Source organism: Apodemus sylvaticus, chromosome 1 (genome assembly GCF_947179515.1).
Source record: "Apodemus sylvaticus chromosome 1, mApoSyl1.1, whole genome shotgun sequence".
NCBI classification, from domain to species: Eukaryota; Metazoa; Chordata; class Mammalia; order Rodentia; family Muridae; genus Apodemus; species Apodemus sylvaticus.
Genome location: NC_067472.1, coordinates 169,329,426 through 169,340,895, shown reverse-complemented (window position 1 = coordinate 169,340,895; position 11,470 = coordinate 169,329,426). Strand labels below are relative to the sequence as shown.

Below are 11,470 nucleotides of genomic sequence, written 5' to 3'. Positions count from 1 at the left end.
TTTCTCTGTGTAGCCCTGGCTGTTGTGGAACTCACTGTGTAGACGAGGCTGGCCTTGAATTCAGAAATCCAACTGCCTCTGTCTCCCAAGTGCTGGGATTAAAGGTGTGTGCCACCTTCGCCACGCTGGACCTAGATATTAAACTATGGGTCTGAGGGAGGAGGCTGGAGCCTAAGTCAAGGCAGAAGTGGCTCTGATCTTACAAGTCAAAGGGAGCAGGGCTGGAGCCAGTCTGAGGCTGCAGAGCTGGGGTGGGGGTCCCTGGGTCTGAGCGAGAAGGGCTAGGGAGGAGAGTCCTCAGTCTCCCAGGTGTGCCGTCCTGGGAACAGCCGCTCCCAGGGTCAGCCTTCAGTGACCCAGCCTGTATATCTGGTTCCACCCCACTGCTCCTCCGGCCTTTGAAGGTGGGAAGAGGCCCAGAGGGTGTGGGGTACGGACAAGACAGCTGGGAATGGCTGCAGTAACCCGATATTCCGGGAAGGTGGTGGTGGTGACTGGGGGCAGCAGGGGCATCGGGGCGGCGATCGTGAGAGCCTTCGGTGAGTAAGGGCCTTAGAGGCTGCTGTCTGAATTGTAGGAGAGAAAGGATGACTGTCAGAAGTTCCCCAAATGGGAGGAAGAGGCGGGTTCATTTCTTTAATGATTTGTTTGTTCTTAAAATGATTGTTTATTTTTATTTTTCTCTGTGCATTGTTGTTGTATCTGGGTGAGATACAAACTGGAACTGGAGTTACAAACAGTTGTGAGCTGCCATGTGGGTGCTGGGAATTGAACCTGGGTCCTTTGGAAGAGCAGCTCTTAACAGCTGAGCCATCTCTCCAGTACATTTGGATTGTTGGGTCTTTGCTGACCTTTGATTGTTGGGTCTTTTAATGATCATTTGCTGGCCATTAAAAGTTCTTCCACCGGCCTGGCAGTGGTGGCGCACACCTTTAATCCCAGCACTTGGGAGGCAGAGGCAGGCAGATCGCTTGAGTTCGAGGCTAGCCTGGTCTACAGAGTCAGTTCCAGAACAGCCAGGGCTACACAGAGAAACCCTGTCTGGAAAAACCAAAAAAAAAAAAAAAAAAAAAAAGTTCTTCCCTGGAGGGTCCTTAGTTGCAAAGGATAGCTTTGAGAGTATCATTGCTTGTAGGTTTGGGATTTTTCTGGAATCCAGGATGGAGGCCAAGCAGTGACTTGATGAGGAAGGGTTAGATTCTGCTCACGAGAGCCGCCAGAGTGGCAGGTGCTCTGGATGGCCACAAGAGGGCAGCAGAGGCAGTGACGCAGGTCGGCAGGGCCTGTAACTTTGTTGTCTTTCTGTTGGCAGTGGACAGTGGGTCGCAAGTCGTTTTCTGTGACAAGGATGGTGAGTGAGTCCGTGTTCAACTCTCCCTCGCCCCCACTAGGGAAGGGACCTGGGCCTAGCTCTCCTCCCTCGGACCCTTGCTTTCTTCCCTCCCACCCAGGCCTCTTCCCCAGCCCTCCACCCTCAGACTCTGGTGTCCAAGCTTCAACTCTCCTCCCTCAGACCCAGAACCTTTCTCTTGCAGAGGCTGGGGGCCGGGCTCTGGAGCAGGAAGTCCCGGGAACTGTCTTCATCCCCGGTGATGTGACACAGGAGGGAGATTTGCAGGTGAGTGTTTTCTGTCCCACACTGCATCTCCAGTCCCTCTCTCCAGCTACCCATGCCCTGGTCAGCCCAGTCCCTATGCCCTGCTCTCCCTCGGGTCTTTGGGAATGAACAGAAGTTGACACTCTTGCCTCCTGTAACACGTTTCTGACTTTCCTGCATTCAGAATCTGTTAAGTGCCTCCGGGTCTAGCCCCAGTCTGGGCCTCGGTGTCTGTCTGTCTGTCTGACGGACTGTCTCTGCCTCTGTCTTTCTGCTTCCCACCTCGCCCTGGGTCTGTAAACCCTCCTCTGAAGCTCTGTCTTCTGCACACACACCCCTCTGAAGTCTTCTAAAATGATGTGTGCTGGTTAGTGTTATATCGACTCCACACAAGCTACAGTCATTTGGGAAGAGGGAATCTCACCAGAAAATGGCCCCACCAAACTAGCTCATGGGCAGGCCTGCTGTCCATTTTCTTAATTAGTGGTTGATGCAGGAGTTCCCCCAGCTCCCTGGGGGTTGTGACATCACTGGGCAGGTGGCCCTGGACAGGATAAGAAAAAGGGCCGAGTGAGCCCTGGGAGCAAGCCAGTGAGCAGTGTGCCCACGGCCTCTGCTCCCGTCCCTGCTGTAACTTTCCGTACTGGCTTCCCGTGAAGGAGAGTGACCTGGGAACTGTAAGCAGACATCAAACCTTTCCTCTCCAGGTTGCTTGGATCATGCTGTTTGTCACAGCAATAGAACACTGTGACAAAGGACAACTGCGCTGTGTTGCTCAATCCTTTCAGTCTGGGTCCCAGCTTCCTGCATCCTCTCCCCCTCCCCCTCCCTCTCCCCCTTTCCCCCTCCCTCTCCCCCTCCCACCCCACCATTGTCTTCCTCAGCTGAGCCCATCCTTGCCTTGGGCCTCCTGGCTGTCACCTCTCTGCTCATCACCTGCTCTTTCTTCTCTCTTCAGACTCTGATTTCTGAGACCCTCTCTCGATTTGGCCACCTGGATTGTGTGGTGAATAATGCCGGCTACCGTAAGTTGTGTGGCTTGGGGCTAGTGTCCCTGGTGTCTTCCTATCCCTGTCCCCATTCCTTCCTCTTAAAAAGTATTACATCTATCTGTCTATCATCTATCTACCATGTGTCTGTCTGTCTTTGTCTGTCTATCTGCATGTGTGCAAGTGTGCATATGCACAAGCAAACACACATTCCCGCACAGTACTTGTGTGTTGTTCAGTATGACGTGAGGGAATTGTTCTCTCCTTCCGCCATGCGGGATCAAGCTGAGGTTATCAGGCAGGAAGTGTAAGGGTACAGTTGAACCATCTCAGCAGCCCCAGTCCTTCCTCTGAACCTCAGTTTGCCCCTCCTAGGCCACATAACCCTCTCCCTCCCTCCCATGTGTGTGTGTATGTGTGTGTGTGTTTGCTTGCATGTATGTCTATTCCCCCCTTGCATGTCTGGTCCCCACAGAGACCAGAAAAAGGAGTGGGATCCCCTGGAACTGGAGTTGGGGACAGTTCTGAGTCACCATGTGGGTGCTGGGAATTGAACCTAGTTCTCTGGAAAAGCAGCTGGTGTGGTGCTCTAACCACTGAGCCATCTCTCCAGCTCCTTAACACGAGCTCAGCCTGGCCTACCCCGGACCTCACTCTTTCTCTGCTGTGCGCTCAGGATATGCTACATCTCCGTGCTGCCTCAGTCTCCATCTCTGAAACAAGAAGCGGTCCCCTTTCTGTCAGGGGTACCATAGTCCATAAGGAAGATCACACTGTCCCTCAGGATATTCCCAGAGCCTGGGCAGCTCCTGCCCTGCTGAAGGCTGATGGTCCGGGGCTTTGTTGGTGACAAGGGACCCCGGCACACTTTATCAGACTCTGGGTGGTGTGGCATTCAGAGATTTTCATCAGCCCAACAGCAGCTGCACTGTAAAACAACCTGTCCCCCTGGCAACGAAGGCTCCGGGAACACCCAGCCCCTCTGGAATCCCCTCCAAAGATGGCTGTGCAGAGGGCGGCCCCCTGGCCGGCTGGGCTTCCATCCTAGCTGCTTTACTTCACACCACGAGAAGGATGAGAAGGATTCAGAGTTGCCGCAAGCTCACCCTTACCAGTCTCCTTCTTTCCTTGGGCTGATGTTTATTCAACACCTGCCGTGCACCACCTTCCATTGTGGGGAGTGGTATCTAAGCAGAGAAATTCCCAGTCCACAGTGAGGAGAACAGATTCCCGCTAGGGAGCTGGAGAGCTGGGGCCTGGCTCCGCAGCAGAGCACTACCCACAATCCCCCATGAGTCCTAGAATGACAGGCTCTCTTTCTTAGCCTCCCTGACCCTTTTGTCACTGCCCTCCCTCCCTCCCTCCCTCCTCCCTGTCCTCTCCTTCCCTTTAGACCCGCCTGCACAGTCGCCCGAGGAGACCTCTGCCCAGAGCTTCCGCCAGCTGCTGGAGGTGAACCTCCTGGGGACATACACCTTGACCAAGGTGAGACAGGCGCAGCTGCAGTGGGGCTGTGCCTTTCAGTTCCTCAGGAGCTCATTGCTTTGGGCCCCTTGGCTTCCTGGCCTTCTTATAGCACAGCCCTTCTCAACTTGTGGCTTGTGACACCTTTGGAGTTGAAGACCCTTTCACAGGGGTTGCCTAAGACCAGCAGGAAACACAGATATTTACACTAAGATTCATAATTGCAGCTGTGAAGTGGCAAGAAAGATAAGTTTATGGTTGGTGGGGTCACCACAACATGAGGGTCGCAGCATCAGGAGGGTTGAGCACTGGGCTCTCACAGCCGCACGAAACAGACACAGTCCGAGACAGCCTCCTCACAATCTTCCAGAGCTTTCTAGACCTGCTCCGAGGTGGCAAAGAGAATGTTAAGAATCGCAAGATGAACCGGGCTGTAATGATTCCTGACTTTATCCCAGCACTCGGGAGGCAGAGGCAGGCAAATCTCTGAGTTCAAGGCCAGCCTGGTCTACAGAGTGAGTTCCAGGACAGCCAGGGATACACAGAGAAACCCTGCCTTGAAAAAAGAGGGAAAGGAAGGAAGATAGAACCTGAGGTGTGGCCGGGGCTCAGCTCGGAATGTTTGCTCTGCAACACGTAGTTCTGACTCAGATTCCCAGCACCAAGCATGATGGGATGGGACAGCCTGTGATCCCAGCACACGGAAGGTGTGGGAGGGGAGGAGGATCAGGAGCTCAAGGTACAAGGTCAGTCTAGGGCTACACAGTGAGAGAGGAAAGGAAATAGGCGGGGTGCTCGTGGCCTAGGAGAATCAGTAAGAATATCTGCCGCTGCTGACAGGAGAGAGGGGAGAGGGTGGGCAGAGATGGTTTGACAGTGTCTAAAGGATCCAGTTTTTCCTTCAGGAGCTTCCTAGTTGTGTTCTAGAATGCCCCGTGCCACACTCACTGACCCGCCGCTCCCTAGAGTTCAGCCCCATCAGAATAGAAATCTCTCCCTCTGTCTTGTTTCTGGGAGCAATAGGAAACAATGGTGGGGGCTCACACCTTAAAATCCAGCACTTGGGATTTAAGCACACACAGAGAGACAGAGAGAGGCAGAGAGTGAGAGAAACAGAGACAGATATCTGGGAGTTTAAGGCCAGCCTGGTGTGCAAAGTGAGTTCTAGGACAGCCAGGACTCCATAGTGAGACTCTGTCTCCAAAACACCGCCAAAGACAGGACTGTGCCAAGGAGACATTCGGGAAAGGAAGGGTTGTACTGTGAATGATGTTGTAGACCACTCTGGCTGTGTCCCTAGCATAGAGCAGGTGCTTAACAAAGGATGCAGAGGATGTGAAGAAGGGGGATTCTCCTCCTTACAGATTGCTACAGTGAGTGCCTTGGGGGAGGGGACACAGAGTTCTTCCATGTGCCTGATTTCTACCCCAGGAAGACAGTGAAGGAGATGCTTATGTGTGGGGGATCAAGAGGTCCCCGAGTCCCTGAGGTAGCTTTGGAAGCGGCTGGTTGGAATGGCCCAAGTGTCCCCCACCTGACGGGCTGGAAGCTCATTCTGTTGGTTGAGCATAGCCGCCAAGCTTGAGTTTGGATCACCAGCACCTGTGTTTGTAATCTCAGCCGGTGCTGGAGGAGCAGAGACTGGTGGGTCTCCGTAGCTCACTCCCAGCCAGCCTGCCAGAACTGAGGAGTTTCAGATTCAGGGAGAAACCTTCTCTTAAAGTTGACAGGCAGCCGGGCAGTGGTGGCGCACGCCTTTAATCCCAGCACTTGGGAGGCAGAGGCAGGCGGATTTCTGAGTTCCAGGCCAGCCTGGTCTATAGAGTGAGTTCTAGGACAGCCAGGGCGAACAAACAAACAAACAAACAAACAAATAGTAGGCAAGCTTTAGGGAGATGGCTCACCTGTTAAGAGCATTGACTGCCCTTCAGGAGAACCTGGGTTCAAGCCCCAGAACTCTCAGTTTTGGGGGATCTGTTGCCCCCTTCTGGTCTGCACCGGCACTGCACAGGCACTGCACACAGATGGTTCACAGACACACATGCAGGGAAAACACTGATGCCCATAAACTAAACTAAAGATGTGAAGGCAAGCAAGAACGAAAGAACAAAACAGAATGAGAGGTGAATAAAAGACCCAGGACAACACCTGAGTTCAACCTCTGACCTCACAAGGCTGTGCATGCCCGAATGCACTCAAGTGCTTATGCACACACACACACACACACACACACACACACACATGCACCTCATCAAGTCTAAGACAAACATTTGGGAGAACCTGGTTCAGGCCAGAGTAAACTGGAATCAGAAGATAGAGAGCTGGCTAGGGGGTAAAAGTTGGGGCCCTCTGCAGCTGCCTAGAGTCACATTGGGAGATTGTGAGCCAGGGACAAACCCAGGAAAGAGTCAGGGGTGTGGGGCAAATATTTATTGACGATAGCTCTGCACCTGGCACGGGGAAGAGACTGACCAAGGAAGCTCTCTGGGGCCTGTCAGGGACGGCCATCGTGGAAGGCAGAGAGGACCCGAGGCTGAGTGGCATAAAGGTGGGCGGGGCGGGGTGGTTGGGGGGGGGAAGGGAGAATGTGTGTGAGATGGGAGAGGAGGAGTCCATTCCCTGGAGGAGAGCAGAGAACACACACACACACACCTCACAGTAGAGACCTCAGAGCCCTCTGAACTTCTCATGTCTCTATGGCTTTTGACCTCCTGAGATCCAGCCTCACTGACTGTCACTGCCCCTTTAAGAGGAGAAGAGGGGCCCCAGCGGGCAGTGTGCCCTTGTACTTAGGATGTTCTCACGATTGCAATATCAGTTACAGGACCGGAGGGCATGTGACAACGCAGGACAGTCCCCAGGGATTTCTTATTCCAAGGCAAACTGAGGGTGTTGTGTGACCGGTGTGGCTCTCAGCAGGGAGTGGGCAGGCAAGAGGCCCTAAGGTTACAGTGTCCTGCAAGGCAACAGAGGAAGGGGAGGAGGCTGCGTTGGGGGGAGGGGTGGAAGAGTTGTGCCGTGAAGCACAGTAGGGATCCTCTTAGGTTCCTGTTCTAGGAGCCTCCTAAAGACCTAGCTTGTGCTCAGTCCTGTGCAGTGGGAGGAGCAGCTCCAGTGCCCACAGCAGTGGAGAATAGAGTGAGCTTTGGAAGGTCCTGCAGGGAACGAACACACCTGTGGAGGAGGGGCTCGGGAGAGCTGCGGAGGGCGGGGCTCCGGAGGGCTGCGGAAGGGGCAGAAAGCTGGACACATCCCGAGGCTTTCCCGCATCAGGTCATGATTGCAGAGTTCCGTTGTACGACCCAGACACTCACTCTCACTCCGCTGAATAAAACACTTCCCCCTCGCTGGGCCAAAGAGGCAGGGTTCTGTATGAGGGCTGGAGACTGAATAGTGGACACAGACAGGCAGACAGATACAGAGACACACAGACAGAGAAAACAGAAGTCCCTTGTAGAGGTGCTCTGGCATACCACAGGTGTGCCACTATGCCAGTGCCCATTGAGATCCCTGGGCAGTGGGATCCCCTCAAGTCCCACACTTGAGGATGCCGCTGGCCGTTCTCCAGGACCAGTTGCAGATGCCCAATCCTTCTCTCCATAGCTTGCCCTCCCCCACCTGCGGAAGAGCAGAGGAAACATTATCAACATCTCCAGCCTGGTCGGGGCCATCGGCCAGTCCCAGGCAGTCACCTACGTGGCCACCAAGGTAGGCCAGCCCCTCTTCTGCCTCCTGTCCTTTTTGTAAGTGTTACAGCCCTGAGGAGGAAAGGTATCCTGGCCATCAGTGTAAGTGTCACAGCTTGCATGGTAAGCTGTCCTGATAGGCAGGAGCCTGCCTCTGCTCTGGTGAGCAGCAGATGCGAACTGGGCAGAAGACCAGGTTGATACAGGGTTTCTTGCAGGACTTGGGTGGGGTGGGGTGGCGGTCATGGAGTTTGCCAGGGTGGGGATTGGTGGGATTTCAAGTCCGAGTTTGGACTTTCACTCTGTAGGGCAGGGGCTGGGCTTTAGGGCAGTTAGCCTGGTGTGTGGGTGGGACCTGGCATTTGGAGGTCCTGGGAGAGGGGCCGACCACTCAACTCCCTGCCTGCTCTAGAGGTTTACACCTTTCTTAGCTGTTTGGGTCTCAGCTTTGAACCTGTAATCTGCCCCCACTTTGTTTTTGTTTTTTTTTTCTCTTTTCTTTTCTTTTCATTTCTTTCTTTCTTTTTTCTTTTTTTTTTTCTTTTTTCTTTCTTTTTTTTTGTTTTTTGTTTTTTTGTTTTTGTTTGTTTTTTGAGACAGGGTTTCTCTGTGTAGCCCTGGCACTCCTGGAACTCAGTCTGTAGACCAGGCTGGCTTCGAACTCAGAAATCCACCTACCTCTGCCTCCCAGAGTGCTGGGATTACAGACATGCGCCACCACTGCCCAGCCCCACTTTCTTATTTTTTAATTAACTTTTTTTTTTTACTCTCTCTCTCTCTCTCTGTGTGCGTGTGTGTATGTGTGTATGTGTGGATGTGTGAATGTGTGTGTGTGTGTGTCCGGGTGTCCAGTAGTGGTTGAAGGAGTAAAAGGATGATGATGAAGTAAAGGAGTCAGTCAGTGAGGGAGTCGAGTCAGTGAACACGGACATGGTATAGAATAGAGTTTATTCAGAATAGGGGATGGGAGTTAGTGGTAGAGAGGGAGAGAGGGAGAGAGAGAGGAGAGAGAAAGAGAGAGAGAGAGAGTGTGGAGGCCGGCCATGACCACGTGGAGGGGGGGAAGAGCCCCAGGGGCAGAGAGGTAAGCGTGTGGGAGAGCGGTGAGCAAAGAGAGAGAGGAGGAGCAAGTAGCCCCTTTTATAGTGGGCCAGATCTCTGGGGCGGGGCATACCTGGCTATTGCCAGGTAGGTGTGGGGTGGAGCTTACACAAAGCCCCAACAGTGGTCATAGAACAACTTTCAGGAGTCAGCTCTCCCCTACCACACGGGTCTCAGGAACAGAATCCAGAACCTGGGTTTGGCAGCAAACATCCTTATTTTTACCAGTTCTATTTCTTTTATAATCTTTGAGACAGGGTTTCTCTGGGTAGCCCTGGCTGTCCTAGAACTAGCTCTGTAGACCAGGCTGGTCTTGAACTCAGAGAGCAGTAAAGTCCTTTAATATGTATTTATGTTTATTTAAGTGCATCAGTGTTCTGCCTGCACATATGTATTGGGTACCTTTCTGGTTCATGCTGAGTTCAGAAGGGGGAATCTGACCCCTGGAGCTGGGCCATCTTGTGGTACTGGGAATGGAACCTGCTTCCCTTTTTTTTTTTTTCTTTCTTCTGGTTTTTTTTTTTTTTTTTTTTTTTTTTTTTGTATTTTGAATTTTGTTTTTTTTTCGAGACAGGGTTTCTCTGTGTAGCCCTGGCTGTCCTGGAACTCACTCTGTAGACCAGGCTGGCCTGGAACTCAGAAATCCGCCTGCCTCTGCCTCCCAGAGTGCTGGGATTATAGGTGTTCATCACCATCGCCCGGCTACATGCTTCCCTTTTAAGAGCATTCAGTTGCTCTTAACTGCCGAGCCATCTCCCCAGCACTGATTTTATTTATTTATATGTATCTCTGTCTCTGTGGATCTCTATGCATGCCCACGTAGCTTTGAGGACACCTTAGTGAGTCAGCTCTCTCCCTCCGCCCTGTGGATCCAGGGATTAGATTCAGGTTGTCCGGCTCGGCAGCAGGTGACTCAATGCTGAGCCATCTTGCCAAGGCCCTTCTAGATTTCATTTGAGCCAGTGTCTCAGCCTGAAGCTTAGCTAGGTTAGCATTGAGTTCGTGGCAGTCCACCTGTCTCAGCTCCCTAGTCTGGGGTCACAGATGTCCCAAGAGTGTCCCATACCGTATTCCTCATTTAGTCTTGAATTCTGACAACCAGTCACAAACTGACCCGCACAGAGTCTGTGCACCGGGAATATCTTCAAGGCGGGTGAGGTAACCTTGAGCTCGCTGCCTGCGGCCTAGAAGATGATGAAAGGGACCGTCCTCAGAGACTGAACCCTCTCTGGTGTCCGCCTCCGCAGGGCGCGGTGACTGCCATGACCAAAGCTTTGGCCTTAGATGAGAGCAGACATGGTGTCCGCGTCAACTGGTAAGCTGATCTAAGTGGACATAGAGGCTCAGGGAAGCAAGGGGCACGCGGCAGAGTTAGCACCCATGGCTCTCATCCCTTCTCTTCCTTATCTAGCATCTCCCCAGGAAACATCTGGACTCCACTGTGGGAGGAGCTTGCAGCCTCAACTTCAGACCCCAGGGCCACCATTCTAGAAGGCACCTTGGCCCAGGTAGGAGGTGCTGAGGGCTGGGAGGGATGGAGGCAGCTGGGAGGGCTGGGGTTTCTCTCTTCCTTTCCTTCTACCTCGCTCTGTATGTCTCTGTCTCAGCTTCATATAATCTAGGCTGGCTTGAACCTTACTATATAGTTGGGGAGGGACATCCTTGGACTTCTGATTTTTCCTGTTTCCATTCCATTTCCTGAGTGCTAGAGTTATAGGCATGTACCACCAATTCTCTCTCTCTCTCTCTCTCTCTCTCTCTCTCTCTCTCTCTCTCCCTCTCTCTCTCTCTCTGTATGTGCCTGTACGTGTGTGTGTGTGTGTGTGTGTGTGTGCCCTTGAGTGACTGTGTCCCACTCTCTAGCCTAGACTAGCTTTGAACTCAGGGCAGAGGTTTTGCTTATGTTTCTCATTTACTGAGATGACAGGTATGAACCAGATTGCCCACAAGGTGGGTTGGGGAGGCACTGCTCCTAATTTTCTCCCTTTCTTCTTCCCCCAGCCCCTGGGCCGCATGGGCCAGCCAGCAGAGGTGGCGGCTGCAGCTGTGTTCCTGGCTTCCGAAGCCACCTTCTGTACAGGGCTTGAGCTTCTTGTGACCGGGGGTGCAGAACTGGGGTATGGACGCAAGGCTAGCAGAAGCAGTCTTGTGGAAGTCCCCACCCTCCCACCTAACACCTAGGTTCTGTGCCCACTTACCAATCATCCCTCACTCATGAAAACAAGTTGCAGCCCGGCACTGGTACACACCTTTCATCCCAGCACTCAGGAGGCAGAGGCAGACGGATCTTTTCGAGTTCGAGGCGAGCCTGGTTTACTGAGTGAGTTCCAGGACAGCCAGAGATACACAAAGAGAAACACTGTCTTGGAAAAAAATATAAATAAATATAATAACAAAAAAAAAGAAGGGAGACATTTATTTCCTGTTCTTCACACAGCTGTGTCCACACTAGCTTTACTTCCTCCCCTGCCACATTTAATCAACGCGTTTTCTTGACTCCAAAGAACTACATCTCCCAGAGGCGTCGAGCAGGTGCGAGAGGCACCAACTCAGGGGTCTCCAGGGAGCATAGTTCCATGTCACCTTTGTGCTAATTAAAAGGCTCATTGGGAAGAATTAGATAAAGTGGGCAG

General features: G+C 52.7%; 1 protein-coding gene across 1 annotated transcript; it reads left to right on the top strand.

The window, feature by feature from the left end:
• The first annotated feature begins 451 nt into the window (after positions 1-451).
• Hsd17b14 (hydroxysteroid 17-beta dehydrogenase 14) lies at positions 452-11,245 on the top strand. The gene is made up of 9 exons (XM_052193562.1): positions 452-539; positions 1,214-1,351; positions 1,536-1,618; positions 2,556-2,622; positions 3,980-4,071; positions 7,654-7,758; positions 10,085-10,152; positions 10,249-10,345; positions 10,839-11,245. The coding sequence occupies exons 1-9, from the start codon at positions 452-454 to the stop codon at positions 11,016-11,018; spliced, it is 918 nt and encodes a 305-aa protein (XP_052049522.1). The 3' UTR covers positions 11,019-11,245.
• The last annotated feature ends 225 nt before the right edge of the window (positions 11,246-11,470 follow it).

Bases quoted from the DNA above. Each gene is read 5' to 3' on its own strand.
- Hsd17b14 (XM_052193562.1), top strand. From the start codon at position 452: ATGGCTGCAGTAACCCGATATTCCGGGAAGGTGGTGGTGGTGACTGGG. The intron at 540-1,213 runs GTGAGTAAGGGC...TGCTCACGAGAG, and splicing joins GGCGATCGTGAGAGCCTTCG to CCGCCAGAGTGGCAGGTGCT. The intron at 7,759-10,084 runs GTAGGCCAGCCC...CCGCCTCCGCAG, and splicing joins TCACCTACGTGGCCACCAAG to GGCGCGGTGACTGCCATGAC.